This window comes from Carassius gibelio, chromosome B18 (genome assembly GCF_023724105.1).
Source record: "Carassius gibelio isolate Cgi1373 ecotype wild population from Czech Republic chromosome B18, carGib1.2-hapl.c, whole genome shotgun sequence".
NCBI classification, from domain to species: domain Eukaryota; kingdom Metazoa; phylum Chordata; class Actinopteri; order Cypriniformes; family Cyprinidae; genus Carassius; species Carassius gibelio.
In genome coordinates, this window is record NC_068413.1 from 16,357,826 (window position 1) to 16,376,745 (window position 18,920).

An 18,920-nucleotide genomic window follows, 5' to 3' on the forward strand; every position below is an offset into this window, starting at 1 on the left:
GTTGTTTTTTGTTGGAGGACAGGCTCAGTTAAACTTTTACATCAATTGTCTTCACACACACAGATCAAGAGATGAAGTATTCAGATTTCAGTAAGAATACCTATGTTCCTATGTTTTGGCAAATGGACCGTCAGTTGAGTACAATAGTCATACTAATCAACCTTTGCTGTTAATGTACAGGAATGCATGCCTGTTCTGTCATTTGATGTGCTGCACATGTTGAAGATCAGACTGTGTGTATTATTTAGTTTCTCTGTCATTTCTCTAACACCCATCTGTAGATCAGAGATGCTCCTTACCTCCCTGCTCACAGAGCTGCTGCGCCAGAGCGTCCTTGAAGATGATCTGTCCTCGGTGCGTCGCTGTGGCCCTGAGGAGCAACAGAGAAATATTACAGAGCATCAGTCAGCAGAAGGAGAGGAGAGCAATAACCTGCCCATTACCTAGAAGAAGATGAAGTGTTTCTGCTGGAAGTGGAATAAAACTCTGGAGGAGGACCGAAATCTGACTGTAGGTCTTCATGTCAGAGACAGAGGTCAGAGGTCAAGGGGTCGGTCAGGAGGAGGATGAGATGTTAGGAGCTTCTTTATAGACAGCGGTCTCATTGCATTGGTGTAAACTGGGGTATGGGATAGATTTATACTTGTGCTTCAAATCTACACCGTAGACTGACAAAAATATGTTCTAAAATGTGTTGTAACATTTTGATAATATTCCCATTAAAGCTGCGGTAGGGAACTTTTGATGCTCTAGCGGTTAATAAACAGAACTGCTTGCGTCTTGCGGAAGAACATCGTAGCCGGAACTACTTCTCTCTGTTTATGTCTATGAAGAATCACAAAGGTACTGGGTTACTCCGCCGCGGTGCCCCCGAAGCAATCTAAAATAGTCTGAATATAAAAACTTATTATAGGTGCACCCTAGTGATTCAGGACAAGCCAAAAACACGGTTTGGAAAATGGATTCATGGTGTACTCGCTTATTATATACATTTTTCTACATTTTGAACACAAACAAAGTTACGGACCGCAGCTCTGATTGGTTGTTTTTTACCGGGAGCGATGGAGTTTCTGCAAATGGCAATAGGACACTGGGAGGAGCCAGAGGAGCTTGATTTATACACAGATTATCTGTCTCATATTCTACCGTCAGGACATAATGACAGGTTTAACAAATATGTAAAAATATTTTTTTTTACAAAAGTTCCCTACAGCACCTTTAAGTTATGTAAACTTTATTTCAGGATATTCTCTGAATATGTAGTTATATATATATATATATATATATATATATATATATATATATATATATATATATATATATATATATATATATATATATATATATATATATATATGTGTGTAACTCTATCATGGAACTCTAGATGGTTCAGGCCAATAGGTCAAACTCAATCTGCTCAACACTTGAAACCTTTGCTAGTGCTTGAGGTAGACGGTAGCGGTTACAGCGTGCCTCAGAAACCCTCCACCTTCCCCAGCTCCACCTGTATAGATCTGCTATGGGGTGATTCATGTATGCTACATGGGGGTTATTTCATATATGTCATATCTGCAGCAGCAGGATTTCTTTCATGCTCACAGCAGCATGTTGTAGATGTATCGCAGCAGATCTATTCCACCAAGACATGACTAGTGTCATGTACATTACCACACCAATCCCTTCGAAAGTTGTTATGACACAAATGTGTTCAAGGAGTTTAATTGGGAATATGAATGTTACAGGAACAACCATTTTTTAAAATTCAACATTTTAGGAATGTTACAACTGAATGTTCTCTGAACGTTCTGAAACCAAGAGTAACATTTAAAAAAAAAACATCCAACAAAACATTTAAGAAAAAAAATGATCCATGGACAATGTGTAAATAATGTTTTTGGGCTGACTTTTTGAGAACAAAAAAATAAAAAAAGGTTCTACCTTGCTTATGTTTCACTAAGTTAATGAAAACGTTATTTCTGAAAGTTCCCTGAAGACCACAGTTGTGAGACTCTTCATCAGGATGACAAAACATATCCACATATTCACACTCTGAATGGATGGAGTCTGATTGCTGGAAGCTTCTAATGAAATAAATATCTTACCAAAATATTCACCTTCCCTTCGTGGGTTAAGGTTAGGGTTAGGGTTAGGGTTCCCTACATTACAGATTTTCTTACATTACAGTTTTTGCAATTTTACAGCTCAAACGAAAAGCTTTCTTGAGTTTTAAAGCAAAGCGTCTGAAAAGGTGATTTAAGCGTATAATCCAAAATACATTGAGAGACTGACTAATAGATGTAATTGATTTCATTTGTCTCTTGATGGCCTGTTATATTTCAACAATGAGAGGGAATTCAACTTTACAAAGCTTTCAAAGCTCCCAGCCAATGCTTTTGGTCAGAATATACTGTATTCTCCTGCGTCTGGTGTTGATTCCTTCACCTTTGTCACCAGTCCTTTCATTTTATTAAAGAATGAATCATTAGTAACAGAAGCTTAAGCAGAGGATGTGGATATAATTCAGTCATAGCGGTGTGTTTTAATAGCAGCTCTCATGACAGCGTGTCCACACACACACACAGATCCCCGCTGTGGGCTTTCACAGCCTCCTCGCACAATATCTCACCACATTTCTGATAAAGACCTGCAGCCGCTCCTACAGTTCAGTCTACTGTGTTCTGTAGCTCTGGCTGTGACCTGCGGCTCAGCTCTACAGCATTCGCTGATGGAGGTTTTGTGCTGCTTTCTTCCCCTCTACAGACATGAATAGCTGTTTGCTTTTAGGTCAAAGAGCTGCACAGGTCGTCCTGTAGCTCCATTAACCACATGTAAGACTGCTGGTGATCTGCTGTCTGCCACAGAACCTCGTTTTAGACTTTGACATTTCATCATTTCACAGATGCCTTCCTCCATTTATTGATGATCTTTACACTTTTAATATTACTGTTACACAGAGAGTCTTACTGAGAGCAACAGGATCATGCAGCTGTATTTAACAGAGAAAAACCCTAAAGTCCAAGAACAAAACCTAATAAAAACTGAGACAGAGGTGAGGCCTAATAGTGACATGACATACAGCCAAGTTTAGCTTACTGACTTCTGATGCTTGTGATTCCACATCCAGCATAAAAGTTACATAATTACACGTTAAGTATTTGTTCTTCTTTCAACCGAAACAGATGATGGCATCTTAAAAGAGAGCATGTCATGCAGTTTTTTGGAATCTGGATGCTCTTCTACCTCCATACTACCTGTGTAGACCTGTTTTCTAACCTTAGTACAGATGATGTTTCATGTTCTTCAATGTATTCAATAAATGCCATTAAAATAAGTGCTTGATCTAGCAAGTTTGAATTGAACAACATCAGGACGATCAGGCCTTTTCTAACGGAGCATGCTGAATAATTCTTGATTTCTCAGCTGAACTACTGCAGTGCTGTCCTGGCTGGACTTCCATCAAGCACAATCAAACCTCTACCAATGATTCAGAATGACGCGGCACGACTGGTCTTCAATCAACCCAAAAGAGCCCATGTAACACATCTCTTTATCTCCTGCCACTGGCTACCGGTTGAGGCTTGCATTAAGTTCGAGACATTGATGCTTGCATATAGAACAGCCACAGGCTCAGCACCCCTCTACTTCCCCTCATTATTACGAATCTACATCCTCTCCAGAAGTCTGAGATCTGCTAGTGAGCAACGCCTCGTGGTACCATCACAGAGAGCCTCAAAATCACTTTCCAGAACATTCATCATTCAGACTCCTTCATCATTCCTAGCTGGTGGAATGATCTTCCCACCCCATCTGAAATGCTGAATCGTCAATATCTGACTTCATCCTAAAAAACAAAAAAACAAAAAAAACCTTCACTTGATGTATTCACCATTTGTAAGTCACTTTGGATAAAAGCGTCTGTTAAATGAATGTAATGTTAAATAAATGTAAATGTATGTAAATGTAAATAAAAAGGCTGATACCAATCAAATTAAATTGATAACAACAAAATCCATCTCTTCACTGCAGAAGTGGCACTGATGCTGCTCCTGAAGTGGCATTTAGATGTATTTACACAGAAAGTGTAATTCAGCTCAGAGATGACATGAATGCATTTACACTGCATTTACACTGTTCTATTCAATCTATTTACATTTAAAACTCTAATCTAAAATGCAATGAAAGTAATACCTATACTTAAACCAACGGGTGGCAAAATCACTGTCTTAATAAGTGAATCATTCATTTACTAATTCAACCGATGCATTCATGGCTAATTCCTTCGGGAATTAACAAGTGGTTTGATTTGTGAGCCACATACTAGCATACTACTCTTGAAATTTCTGACATATAAAGATAAACAGTAAGAGTAGTATACTAGCATGCAGTTTAAAATTTACCATCTCTCTTTATGAATGACTCACTTGATTTATTCAAAAGTACTGAATCATTAGGAAAGCACCACCATGTTGATCAGAGATGCAGTGATGGGTGAAATAGATTAAAACAGTCCACGATGACAATATTCAATCTTGAATCTTGAATCTTGAATCTTGAATATTCTGTCTAAAATATGGATCACTTATTATTAACTTGAATAGAACATTAACATGTATTGATTACATACTTATTTTTTGGGACAGTCAATGGTGTAATTTTAGAGAATCGGTTGTGGGTCGAATCTCAGGTCTGGCAGGGATGATCTGTGCTCTCTTCCAACCTTAATACTACCAATAAGGTGAGACCCTTGAGCAAGAATTGAACCCCCAACTGCTCTAGGTGTGTGTGTGTGTGTGTGTGTGTGTGTGTGTGTGTGTGTGTGTGTACGTACACTACTTACTGCTCTGTGTACCCATTTGGATAAGTATGAGACAGCACACTTGGCCTCCTTTCCTTTCCTTTCCTACTCAAGCCTGCACCGGTAGATGGACATAGCCTTTCCAAACCAGACCAACCTAAAACCAGCCAGATTACCACCTTACAAACACTTCCACCAAACACATTAATATACATTCAAAAACAAACTCATCGCAGGTTCTTAGCAGTGTCCCGAGTTTAGAACGAACTCAAACCAAACACTAGAACAAGCTAATCAACGTGTGCAGAATCACTTAAACTCTAAATAGGAACATGAAGTGCTTATAGATATTGCATTGTTTTAATTTACTATGAAATATTGTTTAAGAAAGGATATTTTGGCATGAGGTCAGCAGAAGTAGTTTTGATGGACTGTTGTTTCAGATTCAGTCTCTGACACCGAAAGCATTTATGCTTGTGAGACGTTCATGCTTCTGCTCTCATGAATAACAAAACCACATCTCATGAATAAATAACTAACTGCAAAAGGGAGAGAGGGAGAGATGTGGAAGAAAAAAACTAAAACAAAAAAACAAAATCACATTCATCTTTCAGGGCTTGGTTAAGACAAATTTGGAAATGAGATTTATGAATAAAACATTGAGCATAATGAAGAGCAGGAGGTTATGTTGGAGCAAAGCACTTCAATATTTATGAAACGAGTCCCAGACGGCTTGTTCGCTAATATAGCAACATTAGAGGAAAACACAGTAATGTGCTTCATTTAATATGTTTATTGCTCTTACTCACACAAAGTCTGGTGTCAAGGAAGATAAAAATATGTGTAGTTATTTTCATATTTGTTTGGTCTGGCATAATACATTTAAAACAATCTTGCTTATTGTATTGTAAGCAGCTTCCACTGTGAAATACTGTGAAACTCTGGAGAGGAATGTTTAACACAGCTTTTGCAGTGTGTTCAAGGCTTCAGGTATGGACATCATTTCCATCTGTGATCATTAAAGATCATTTGACTTTGGTTTCAAAAGGCACATAACTTCATGTACAAAACTGAAACCAACCTCAAGAACATCTGACTGATCTGATTTGAGTGATCTTATTCAGTTTGTGTGTTTCTCTCACAGATGGAGAGCTGGCTGTGTCACGATGAGCTCTGAGGACATCATGCTTCAGTGAAGAAGACAGATACAGAGAGAAAAGATTCTCCAGCGCACAATAACAGCTCAAGAACTGAATCCATCAGTCCAGACTAAACGTGTTTCTCTGATTGCATTACCATCGATTCTCACATGATCTTCTGTCTGAAGACTTGCAGCATGACGTACAGTTACAACTACTAGACCGATCGCTAATTTACAGGTTAGGTCAGTTTGATTAGCCATGGACCATCACATTATTGAGCTTGTTCTGTTAGCGACAGCATTCGTCTGTTCCAGTGCATTTTCCTACAGTAACTTATATCAGGAAGATTTGGAGTTAGGGTAATAAGAAGAGAAAGAGCGCAAAAGAGAAGAACAATGAGAGGGACACAATTTAAAGGAATTTTTTTTTTTTTTTTTTTTAAACCCTGCAATTTAGCAACCTGAAATGACTTTGTTTTTAATTCCAATATTATTACTCAGTTATGACTTAAAGTTATAACATTGTACTTGCATCTGTGCACATTCACACTGTCTTAAGTATGTTTTGAAGCTGTAACACACACTCACACACACGAGCACGCTTGTTTTAGTGAATTTTGGGGACTTTCCATAGACTTCTATCACTTCTATTTAGACTGACCAAACAATATTTTCTATTCCCAACCCTAACCCTACCCGTTACAGAAAACATGTTAGCATTCTTACACTTTCAGATATCATATCATTTACTATTTTATTTATTTTTTCCCTCGTGGGGACCCAAGGCCAGTCTCCACAATGTCAAAAATGTCAGGTTTTACTATCCTTGTGGAGACATTTGGTCCTTACAATGTGGCATAAACACACACAAACACACACACACACACACACACACGCATAAATAAAGCGACAGCATGTCAGTCAGCGCTGCTAGAAGCCTCTGAAAAGGGTGTTATTCTGAATGTCATTCTTCTGTGGGTACACACAGATCAGCTAAACCTCTCAAACCCTGACGATCACAGTCTTCTGCTGCTGAGAGCTCAAACTCAGCCTCTAACAGCACAACATCGCACCGCTCTCTAATCATGAGTAATAACAGGAATTACACCCCGTGTCATCGCCTGTTCCACACGCTCATTTTGCACATTTGGATTTAGTCTTTAAAATAAAGGTTTAATTGGCAGATTGATCTCTTTTGTTGGGTGCCAGCTGCGACGGCTGACGAGTAATCAATCAGCATGAGGCAAAACAATATTTAGCCTGCTTTTCTCTCCTCTTATCTTATTTTGTCTGAAAGACATGAGTCTAATCGTCTGCGTTGATCAAATTACGGTGTGTTGTGGAATGAATAGAGAGCGAGGAAGCGTTTGTTGTTGAGAGCTCTCGGCACATGCAGATTTAATGAGCGTTTAGAGGAGGCTTCCAGGGAGCTGTTGGCAAATTACCTGCTCATTATACTGGGTCACTGCGAGTCATTTCAGTAAAGGTGAAAATGATATCACCTTGACAACAGTTAAGAGCTAATTACACAACAAGAGCATCAAGGCAGTCTGACATCATCTGGCATCTGAAGGGACTGTAATGTGTGACTGTGACCTCACTCTCTGAAGATAGCATGAGAGTCAGTGCGTTATTCTGGAAACAGAGTTCATTCAGTAGATCAACTCAGATCTGCTTTATTCACTCCTCAGTCTCCAGCGGACCGGCCCAACAACAGATGCAAACCTCCATCCAAACAACCAACACACACACACACAGACACACACATGCACAAGTACACACACACACACACACACACAAACACACCCTGCAGACCGAAGAACTGCTATTACTGTTTTCTTGTTGTTGTTGTTTTACTTCTTACATGCATTTTCAAAACTCTTAAGATTAGGGTTAGGGTTTATAACCTAACCCTAACCCTAACCCTAACTCTTTTCATCAAAAATGCCTCACATCTCCTGCAAAATGAAGCACTGCGTTCAAAAGAGTCAAAGGCTGTGAATTAGTGTATGGTTCTGTAGATTTGGTGTGTACTTCTGCTGTTTGAGTGACAGCTTTCAGAAACTGTGTGACCAGGAAAGATTCTGTGTGTAAGCAGTAAGTGTTCATCACTGGCTGCAGCTCATCAGGCTTTAGCAGGGTTTTTTTTTATTTTTTATTAATGTTCCAAACACCTTATCTCATTTAAAAAATGCTGCCCAACCTGAAGAGACATCCAGATCCTGTTCACACACAGAATCTTTCTGAAAGCTGACACTCAAACTGTGCAGAAGAACAGTTCGGTTTATATATATATATGTGTGTGTGTGTGTGTGTGTGTGTGTGTGTGTGTGTGTGTGTGTGTGTGTGCGTGTGTGTGTTTAAAATACCCAGCAAGCATTGCTCAGTACTGAAGCCAGTTTATGAAACTGTTCACACATTCAGTGAAACAGAAGTCTATGCTTAACTAAATGTGAATCATTATTTATTGCTTTCAGACAAAATGCACTCAATGACCACATTTCTCAAAAACCATGGACATCTTTGTCATTCATACTCCACAATCTGCAAAACACTATACGTTTTCAACACACTGCTTTCAAAATGACTAAAAGCATATTCTAATCAGAACGATGGCAAACTGTCCATTTCTGCAGGAACTGAATCGAAATCTAATATCTTAGCAAAATATTTACTATAAAAATGAATAATAATTCAACTAACTGCAATTTCAGCTGAAAGCCAAGCCAGAGGTGTACCATTTTTAGTTTTCTAGTTAGTTTTTAGTCTCTCTCTCTGTCTCTCTCTCTCTCTGTCTCTCTCTCTCTCTCTCTCTCCCTCTCTTGAATGGCAATTCTCTCTGTGTTTGATTTGTTCAAACTGTCTCTGTGTCATTATTCACTTCTTTACGCTAACTGAACTGAGCTGGATGATGACATCACTGAATTCAACGATGAACTGCCTTTTTGCAATATTGACACTATTTTCCTATTAAATGCTGTTCAGTTGCTTTGACACAATCTGCTTGGTTAAAAGTGCTTTATAAACAAAGGTGACTTTTTCAGCCGGTCATTTTATCAGCTCAGTTCACTCACATCTACCATTGGCTTATTTAACTAAAGACACTTTGGGCCCTATCTTGCACCCAGCGCAATTGACTTTGTACACCGACGCATGTGTCATTCCTATTTTGCACCCGCGCAAAGCGCGCTTTTCCCTCCACAGAAGCACGTCGCTAAACTAGTGAATGAACTTGCGCTCCCTGGGCGGTTCAGCGCAAAAAAGGAGGCGTGTTCCGGCGCAAACGATCCCTGGTGCTATTTTGTTGTTCCATTAAACAATTGCGCCACTGACCAGAAAAAACCTAGTCTAAAGTCAGTGGCGCGTTGCGCGTTGTTCATTATGCTATTTTAAGGGCGCATGCTTGACCATAATGTATAGCGTGCACAACGCGCATACACTTTGCTCATGTAATCTACACAGAAATTGTTACACTAAAAAAATATTAACACATGAGATGACGGAAATCATTGTGGTGTGCCACGAAGATGTGAAAAAAATAGGCATAAAACTAGCTCACAAATTATTCAGGCTAATTATTCTCCCATCCCCATACAACACAACTTCTCTGTCTTTCACTGCTCTTACAAGAACATCAGTCTCCTCGGCTGTGAACCGCTCCTGGCGTGCGCCTGGTAAATACGCCATAATAATAGCAATCCATAATGGAACTTGCGCACCTGCTTTTAAAGGGAATGTTGGATGACGCTCTGATTGGTTTATTTCACGTTACGCCCAAACCACACCTATGAATAATGAAGCTACTTCAGACCAACCCATTTTAGATTTGCGCCGGGCGCAAGAGCCATTTATCCCGCCGGGAAAATAGCAACAGCGCCGAGACCCGCCCACAAAGTTACTTGCGCTTCGCGCTTTGACACTTGCGTTTCAGATCGTTAAAATAGGGCCCTTTATATGATTGACTCTTTCCAGGAAAGTAAAATAACAATAAGCACAGAGAACATAGCTGTTGTGTATGTTCCAGAAACACAGGCTGCCCTGAACAGATGGTCCATCACAAACAGCCCGGACTCCATTCCACCACAATTAATCGTAATAACAGAAATGCCTAAACACTCCTCGTCTCAGAGGCAGCGGCGTTTTTCCCATCATGCTTTCATGGCAGGGTCATGACTGAGGGCTGAACTTCAGCCTTGAACGCTCAGAAATGTTGCTCTCTGTCCGCACGACAAGCGCTGAGCAGAGGATGCTGAATGTATTTATTGCTGTACAGTAACTGACAGTAAAGTGTGTTTTTGAACTCTTCTCTTCTAGTGTTTTCATCTACTGTAACATCTCTTTACAGTAGTGTAGTGAAAGTAAACTTTCTGACAGCTTATTGCTTAATTTTACTGTCTCTGCACCGCTCTATTTATGTCATATACTGTAACAGATAAAATAACTCCTAAAGGAGGTTTTTGTAACAGTTTTGAACTGATCTCTCTAGTGTTCTCCAGTCAGTGTATCTGACAGCTTTGTACGTCATCTGAGGCCAAAGATTAAATTCTGACAAGAAAATATGTTTTTGACTAAAATGTTTGACTTTGACCTGGAAATTTGAAGTTTGCACAAGTTGGTTTTGAGATTGTGTTTATAGTTGTGGGAAATGATGAACTGTTTCATGAATTGTGTGTTAGCAATCAAGAGAAACTGTAAATGAGCGTCTGCTCTCAGGGGTTTGTCTGTGTCAGAAGAGCAGCGTAACTGAGGCACTCTCGTAAACCACAGACATACACCTCACCGCTGTTAGCAATGATTGTTCACCTCCATGTGAGCTGGCAAATCGCCATATTTATCCTTGAGATCGGATGTATTTATAAATCTGCACAAACGGACGTGAAGCGCTGAGTGCTTTGAACAAAACAAGCCATCTCTCAGCATCTGTCATTATACTGAGTGCACTTTTCCTAGTGCACTAAATCCTGCACATATTCTTTCATGTTCAGGTGTGTTGTTAGAAAGTACAGGAATCATGCAGGGCAGCAGGTTCAATCTTGCGTATTTGTTGAGAAAATCTTATAAAAGTCCAATTGCATTGAAGATATATTGTTAGTATCCTACAGATTTTGAATAAATACAGCAGTCTGATGATTCTGGAAGTTTAAATAAATGCAGTTTATGTTGTGTAAAATACAATATGCATTTAAAGTCTTCTTATATATAATATGTAAAAGTACAATTAATGTTTTAAAGTGCAAACTAATAGAGTCACTACAGCAATAACACTCTCCTCTGGCATCATCATGGCCGTCCAACGAGGAAACTTGGTTTGGTTTCTGGAAGCGAGCCAGGTATGTTTTATGCAAACACAGCGATCTCTCAGTTGAGCCTCAGGATTCACTCACTCGTGGAAAACTGCCTCATGATGTCAGATTTTTGTGAGTTGTTCCTCGTGCCTGAAATAGAATGGTGTGGTTTGCATGAGCTGTGTATGTTGGATGCGTGACTCACATGAAGTTGACGCAGCCGGTGCCGGGTGGAGGAGCGATCCAGATGAAGCTGAGGCTGGTGGAGGGCAGGTGACTGACATGAGACGCCACCACGCTGCACACAAACTGAGTCCCGAACGGTCTGTCTGACATCACCCCTGCCAAACAGTTTGACGTCAGATAAAACCAACAAAACACAATACAAGCCATTTATATTTATATATGGAAGCAAGAGGTCATGAGGAAATGTAGTGGAAATTAACTGTTTCACCCAGCAGAGTTTTGAATGAAGAATTATTTTTTTATTTATTTTTTAAATTATTATTTAAAAGGAATACACACACACATGCTGGGTTTCCATGTTTTATGGGTTCACTCCATAGGCGTACTTGTTTTTCTACTGTACAAACCTACTGTTTACATTCTCTAAACACTTCATTCTGTATGGTTTATAAGCTGTATTCCTCTTGGGGAGCAAAACAAACAAAACACAAGGTCAAGGATTCTGGATATCACCATCCTTTTGAGGACATTCCCCCCATAATCTGACGGCAAAATTGAGATATTTTACATAACCAGTTATTATCCAGATGGGTTTCTAAAAGTCTGAACAGAACCTTCAAATCTGACTCACACCACATTTGGAAATGGTTTAAAACTTTGATCTGAATCAGATTTTTCAGATGTATCGCAGTCTGGGAACTGGCTGCTCAAATTGGATTTCAAGTCATCTTTTGTGTTACTCTTAACATGACACACAACAATCACGTCAAAGCTGGTGATGGAAATGCCATAAGTATTCATACAGTATTCAAACAAAGCTGAAGCTGGCTGTGATTCCAGAACATCACAATATTTCAATTTCCAATCCCAAACTCTTTCTTTGTCACCTAGGTGCACTGAACAAGATCATGAAGAGTAAACTACACACATACACACACATAAGAGACATTACACATGACGTGCACAATATACATATTAACAGTCTGCTACAGGCAGATACTTAAAAACCAGGCCAGAGTACTATCCTAATACCAAATCTTTAGCAGTCTCCTCCGTCACAGAGTTTTTCTTGTGCGACAGGCGAGTGTTTGTTTGGAGAGCGAGATGATGCACCTCCGGTTCTCCTGCATCTGTTTCGAAAGCCTGGTCACATTCATATGTGCAGATAAATGATAAATGCTACTGCATTATTGCATAAAAAATATGGTCTGTTAATTCTCATCATTCAGTTAAAATTGCACTTCTAATTGTTGGTTTAAGTCACAATAGACAGAGGATAGAAAACAGGCAGGACATGTCTGTGGCAGATTATAGCTGCCAAAATGTCACAATTCTGTTCTGTATTTGTTTCAGACCCAAACCACAGTCATGAAAAACACCCCTGATTTAATAGCATTAAAACCCGAGTGATACTGTGGACGTCTGTATTTCTTCAGTTCTTGGTGTTTAGTGAGGATGATCTCATGTCAGTGTTAACAGGCCTCCAGTGGGCCGAGATCATCACTCACTCAAGGAGAAAACTGATTGTTTCCCTTTCATTTATGATGTCTAGAGTAAACTTCTCTCACAGGACTGAAATAATGGCACCAGTCAAAGCCTTAAACAATGTGTGCATTTCCTTTCACATGCAGATAGAAAACTAGAGAGCCTTCGGCCGTGATTAATGGCAGTCGAGCGACCTGCGATCTCCCACGGCCACCCACACTCGAGCTGAATAAAGTCTTCTGCCCTCCCACTTCCCTGCCTTCACGTACACACTCCGTTCGATAGCCTCGTCTGATATTTTCACTCCAAACGGCCTCTAAAATGAGAGTAAGATGATTTGGCGCACAACAGATGGGCACGGGGTGGCACAGACTGGCACGCATGATGCTCACTGCTGCTCATTAAAATGCAGATTCATAATTTCAACTCAACACATATTAGTAGAATAAAGCAGTCTGAGTCATTACTGTTAACCTCAGTGTTGCCATATAGCAGCTAAAATCTTTGGTTTTGGCAATACGTAATGAGTAATTGACCAACTTTTTCTAAAATGTGAAAACTAAACTTGTGAACATGCATTGATCTCTGAACGAAAGTGTTTGTTCCTATCGGTAATTAAATGTAGTGTTTTCAGTAGAAGTGTTGACAGTCTATTGAACTGAAGGTTTGTAGGATGTTTGCTCATCTATCAAGTGTCACTTCAAGTAAAGAGGTTTTCTTCTCTCCATCCCGAATCCTCCTGCACCACCCATGCGGCCTCGTCTCCGTCTCTCTGAATCTCAGCGTATATCTTCCACGTGCTCAGAGCCGGCTCGTCGTCCATCATGCAACAGCAGGGTATGAATATTTATTAATCAAACATACAGTATGTGAATGAGTGGGTTAGTGAGATCTAGACGTGTCTGGGCTTCTCAGGCCTTATAGAAAGACATACGTAGAACATGACGTCGTTGATATAGTGTTGCATTATATGGAATCGCTGGCCAAAAGTCACTTTGTTCCCCTGAGAAACTGACCCGGGGTCAGAAACTGGAGGTCCAGAAGCTTCTGGATCACTTGGCAACCCTTCCTCGCTTTGCCATTGGTCCATTTCATAATCTGCCAATCATCCTACACTGCCATTGTCATGCCTCTGACAGAAGTGCTCTTTGTGTTGCCAGGAAGAAGCTGTGTGCCCGACTCAGAGATGCAGGAGCCCGGGGCCGCGGGAGTGGGGGCCGACACAATGCAGAGAGGATTATTGGCCAGAAGACAATTCAGCCACCTGGGAGGATCTGTGTGTGTGTGTGTGTGTGTGATCGCAGATCATATTTATTCACTGCTACATACATGCACTGAACTACAGCTGAGGCCCTTTGCACTGCCGTTGTTTTGCTCCTGATCTTTTCACTTTCTGAATGTTGAACTGTGGACTTGGATCTGCACCAGCTGCCCAGTGAGCCGTGATACTATAGAAATACTGTAGAAACTAGTGAAGTGTTTTCAATGTTGGGCTGGCCATCTGGAGCAGATCCCAGTGAATCTGAAAAACAAATAATAATAATCTACATCATTCTGTTTGACAACAATAGTGTAGTCTCTAACGTGATCTTCGAGATCAAGTATCGTTATCATTACTGTCATTACACAAACATCTACTAAAGCTGTCAGGAGACCTCTGAACTCTGACCCATGACCTATAACCCCAGCCGGTGTTGGGTCAATCATGATTTGTCTTTGCACCAAAAATGATGTTGTGAAGCGTGTAGATCAATAGCTCATTATACACGGTTAATTCAGGAAATTTATCAACTTTGTTGCTTTTCAAAAGGTGTGGAGCCTTGTTTGGATACTTGCACTTCTGATTGATGACGCAAGAAAAATATTCCGAAGCTCTTGGTTGTCGTGTCTCATTTGAACCTCACTTATCTCCTCTCACTTTCTGTCCTCTCTTTCTCTTTTCACCTTTTGTCTGTCCATCCAAATTCATGTCAATTCAGAAACTGTTTTGCAATGCTCAGAGCTGGTTAGATTGCTTACAAATTGTAGTCCATGTACCGATTCCAAATTACATGACAAATATTGTCGTTAGAAATGCAATCCATTACATAATCAGACTACTTTTTGATTACAATTAGATTACTTTTAAGATAACCCATTTATAGGATATTATTGTACCATATAACCAAATCATAAAATGAATTCCATTCATCTTTACTAACAAAATAAAGTAAATTAAGCATTACATTATGTCAAGGTTTCCCAAACTGGGGTTTATGAATTAACTGCAAGGGGTTTGTGAGTTTAATGAAAAGATAATAATTAATTAAGTCATAAAAAAATGTCAAATTAAAATAAATCACTTACTAAAAATGAAATATTGTGTTTACCTGGATGACATGCAGGCATTTCAGAAAGTAAAATTGAAAAGATGAAAAAGAAATGGGGAGGAAATAATTGATTACGATTGTGTGAATATATGTAATTAAGTACATAATAAAAAAGTAACTGTAGTCTGATTACAAGTATTTTAAAATGTAATTTAACCCAACTACAAGTACTTATTTTATAGGAATCTGATTATGTAATCCAGATTACTTGTAACTACCCATCACTGGCAATGCTTCTTTATCAGATTTTTGTCTTCCACTGTGTTCCACTCGCTCCAGCTTCGGCCGTTTCAGTGACTTTCAGAAGGAATCGCGATCAGAATAAAGATGAAAGACAGAAGCAATGTCAAAAGTCTGCCGCGGCGCCAGAGGGCCTGTTCTGTCACGGACGCAGCTGAAGCTCTTTTGCCTCTCCTGGGAGGCATTAGCACTAATTTGATGTTTAATTTGACGTGACTCCTGGGCTAATCGTGTGAGCTAGAAATTAATTAATCTGACTTGACTTGTGCTAATTTGCGACAACCGCGATGCAACATTTCTTTTGGAGGCCACAAACAAACAGAAGCGGCGTGGCTGGCGGAGACGTGTCGGAGACACGAGCGGCTGAGACAGGTGGGACACGGCCAGGCCTGGAGAACGCCTCGCATCTGCCAATAACTGAAAAACTTATTTATATATTTTTTTTCAACAACATTTGGGTCACTAGTGCCCTCATGGATGCCTTATATAAACGGGATGACGGGATGGGAAGCTCGCAAAGGATGAGCTTTTAGAAGCAGAAACGTAAGGATGTTTTGCTTTCAACCGAGCCATTTAAAGCTTGGGAAAGTGCACCTCATTCCTCCAGCCTTTCTCAAAGGCTCTTCTTATGTTATCCTTAGAGGAACTTTAAAAATTTATCAGAAAGTGAAAGTGCATCCTTAAAAACATGTAGGTCTTCACAACACCACAACAACAACAACAACAAAAAAAAAAAAAACCAACAAGACAGGAGGAAGAGTGTTGTGTGTATTGTCAGTGCACTGGGATGAATGGAAAGTCTGGATCTATACTGACTAACAGCGGCTGTGTCTCAATCAGATCCTAGTTCAGTAGATCACTGTCTCCATCACTAAATTCTTCATGAGCACTGGAACATTCACTTTCTAAAGATCCCTCTAGAGATAAGAAAATAGAGGTAAGAAAATTACTTCTCATGATTATAGTGGATTATTACAATTATCAAGGTAATCTGTATTATCACGGTATTGTTAAAATGCAGGACATGTTGAAAAAGTACTGAAACATAAATAATTTCACCAAGTTTTATATCTAAAATCAACAAACAATAAACATCATCACTTTTTATTTGCATAAACCAGGGTATGAAAACACAGATGCAGGCTATGATGCACTGTCAAGAGCATGCCAAACCAACAGGTGGCGATATAATCTCAACCGTAAGGCCATGTTGGCCAATCAGAAGCCTGGAAAAGTTTCCAGTAGGTGGAGATAACCCCAACCCTAACCCTAAAGCTCATATTTTTTTGGTCTTCACAATAACACTGCAACCAGAGTTTTTGAAAATCTTCAAATTTTCCAAAATTTTCAGTTTCAGTGACCTGGTGCAGCAATTGCATGTGGATCAACACCCACTAAAATTTACAATTTTATATTTACAAAAATATTGGTCCCACTTTATATTAGGTGGCCTTAACTACTATGTACTTTCATAAAAAAATAAGTACAATGTACTTATTGTGTTCATATTGTATTGTAAAACACTTTTGCTGCTATTGAGGTGGGATGGGGTAAAGTTAGGGAGAGGGTTGGAGGTATGGGTAAGTTTAAGGGTGGGTTAAGGTGTAAAGTATGGGTCAACAGTGTAATTATAAATGTAATTAAAGAAATTAAATACAGATGTAATTACGTAATGTAGTTTTTTTATATATAAGTACAATGTAAAAACGTGTATGTACACAATAAGTACATTGTACTAAATTATTAATTAAAATGTAAGTACATAGTAGTTAAGGCCACTTAATATAAAGTGGGTCCAAAATATTATTTAAAAATAATGTTCATGTGAACAGGGCCTCAGGTCCTGGAGGGCCAGAGCCCTGCAAAATTTAGATGAAACCCTAATAAAACACCCCAGATCCAGCTAATCATGTAATTTAGTCTTATTTGAAAACTACATGGTTTGTGTGTTGCAGCAGGGTTGGAACCATAGACTGTACAAAAATATGGACGTAGTGTCCGTGACGTCACCCATAGACTCCTCAACAGCGGTTTTGAAGCCTAAAGTGTGCAGAGCGGGCCGTCGCCATCTTGGCAGCGCTTCACCGCGCGACTCTCCCGGATAATCGAAAATGGGCAAAAAGGCGGGAGCTGATTGCTGAAGTCACGCCCACGACGGCATTGTCAGCAGCGGCAATCCACCTGTCACTCAAGTGACCACGCCCTTAATTATGCAGAACTTTAAGTCTTAATATAATATAAACGTATGAGTTTTAAAAAAATTCACCCCCCCTCACAGTTGTCATGAAGGGCAAAATTGGCAATATAGACCAAAATCATTTTTTGAACCAGGCTGTAAACGTTTTTTTCTGCTGTAAAGTTGGGCATTTTAACATGGGTAGTCTATGGGACTGACTCTCTTCTGCAGCCAGCCTCTAGCGGCCAGTCGATGAATTACAGTTTTAGTCACTTCCTTATTGGCCTCACGAGAGAGAGCGCTCGGATGCCGCTCGGTTGGAACTAAACTCTGCAGAATGCAAATTCGGTCAGGTACATTCATTTAATGAATTCATTCACACATTCTTATGAAAATTTGCTGTATTCCTTTGAAAAATTGTTTTTAGTGATAGTTAAAATATGAAATGGTAATGATTTAAAAATTCCTGTTGAGTATATCATTAGTATTCTGATATTGCTGAGTTATATTTTGTTGACCCTGGAACAACATTTTACTCAAAAAATCTAGTCTTGACCATATCCCTACACCTAAACCTAACCTTAACCACGAGTGATCCCTAAAATCAGAGGCAATGATAGATGAATGACACTGATGTACAAGCACCTAACAGTGATTGTAAGCGTAAACTTCACAAAATCTATAAACTTGTTCTTCAAATCTGATTGGTTAATCACAATGTTGTTACAGGAACATGTCTCACTTGGTAAAATCAGGTTCTGCCATTAGTATTTTATCTCAATATTAAAATGACGGATTTCATGAGAATCTGCAGCAAGAGCACACACTGAGTGACAGAAACACAAAACTGCACAAATACTTTAACTGCAGGGAGGAGTATAATTGCATATACACATTCATGAATTACAGTTAGAAATACATTTGGGCCGGAGGTTTTTTTTTTGCCCCTATTTTACTTTCTGTGTATGACGAATCCTCCACTTCTGGCACGTGGCTAGAGACTATGAAACATGCATTATATCTCTCATCTACAAGGAGGATTAAAACGTATCCGAATGCAGCTCATATCAGCCAATTTCATTGCTAAATGTTGACAGCAAAATATTTGCCAAAATTTTAGCACAGTAACCGGAAACCGTATTTCCTTCATTAGTAACCTGGAACCCCTAGCTCAATTAAAAAAAAAGGGAGGTGGAATTAGATATATAACTCTCAGAAGTGGCAGTCTGTCTTATATAATGTT

The 18,920-nt window shown here is 39.5% G+C and overlaps 1 protein-coding gene across 5 annotated transcripts in view; it reads right to left on the reverse strand.

The window, feature by feature from the left end:
• Nucleotides 1-18,920, reverse strand: part of LOC127977511 (reelin) — a 105,217-nt gene that overhangs the window by 65,065 nt on the left and 21,232 nt on the right. For all 5 annotated transcript variants that reach the window (XM_052582397.1, XM_052582398.1, XM_052582396.1 and 2 more), the window contains exons 3-4: nucleotides 11,427-11,562; nucleotides 300-370 (exon numbers count right to left, since the gene is read on the reverse strand). In XM_052582397.1, the coding sequence (XP_052438357.1) occupies nucleotides 300-370; nucleotides 11,427-11,562 (207 nt within the window). The remainder of the gene's footprint in view (nucleotides 1-299; nucleotides 371-11,426; nucleotides 11,563-18,920) is intronic.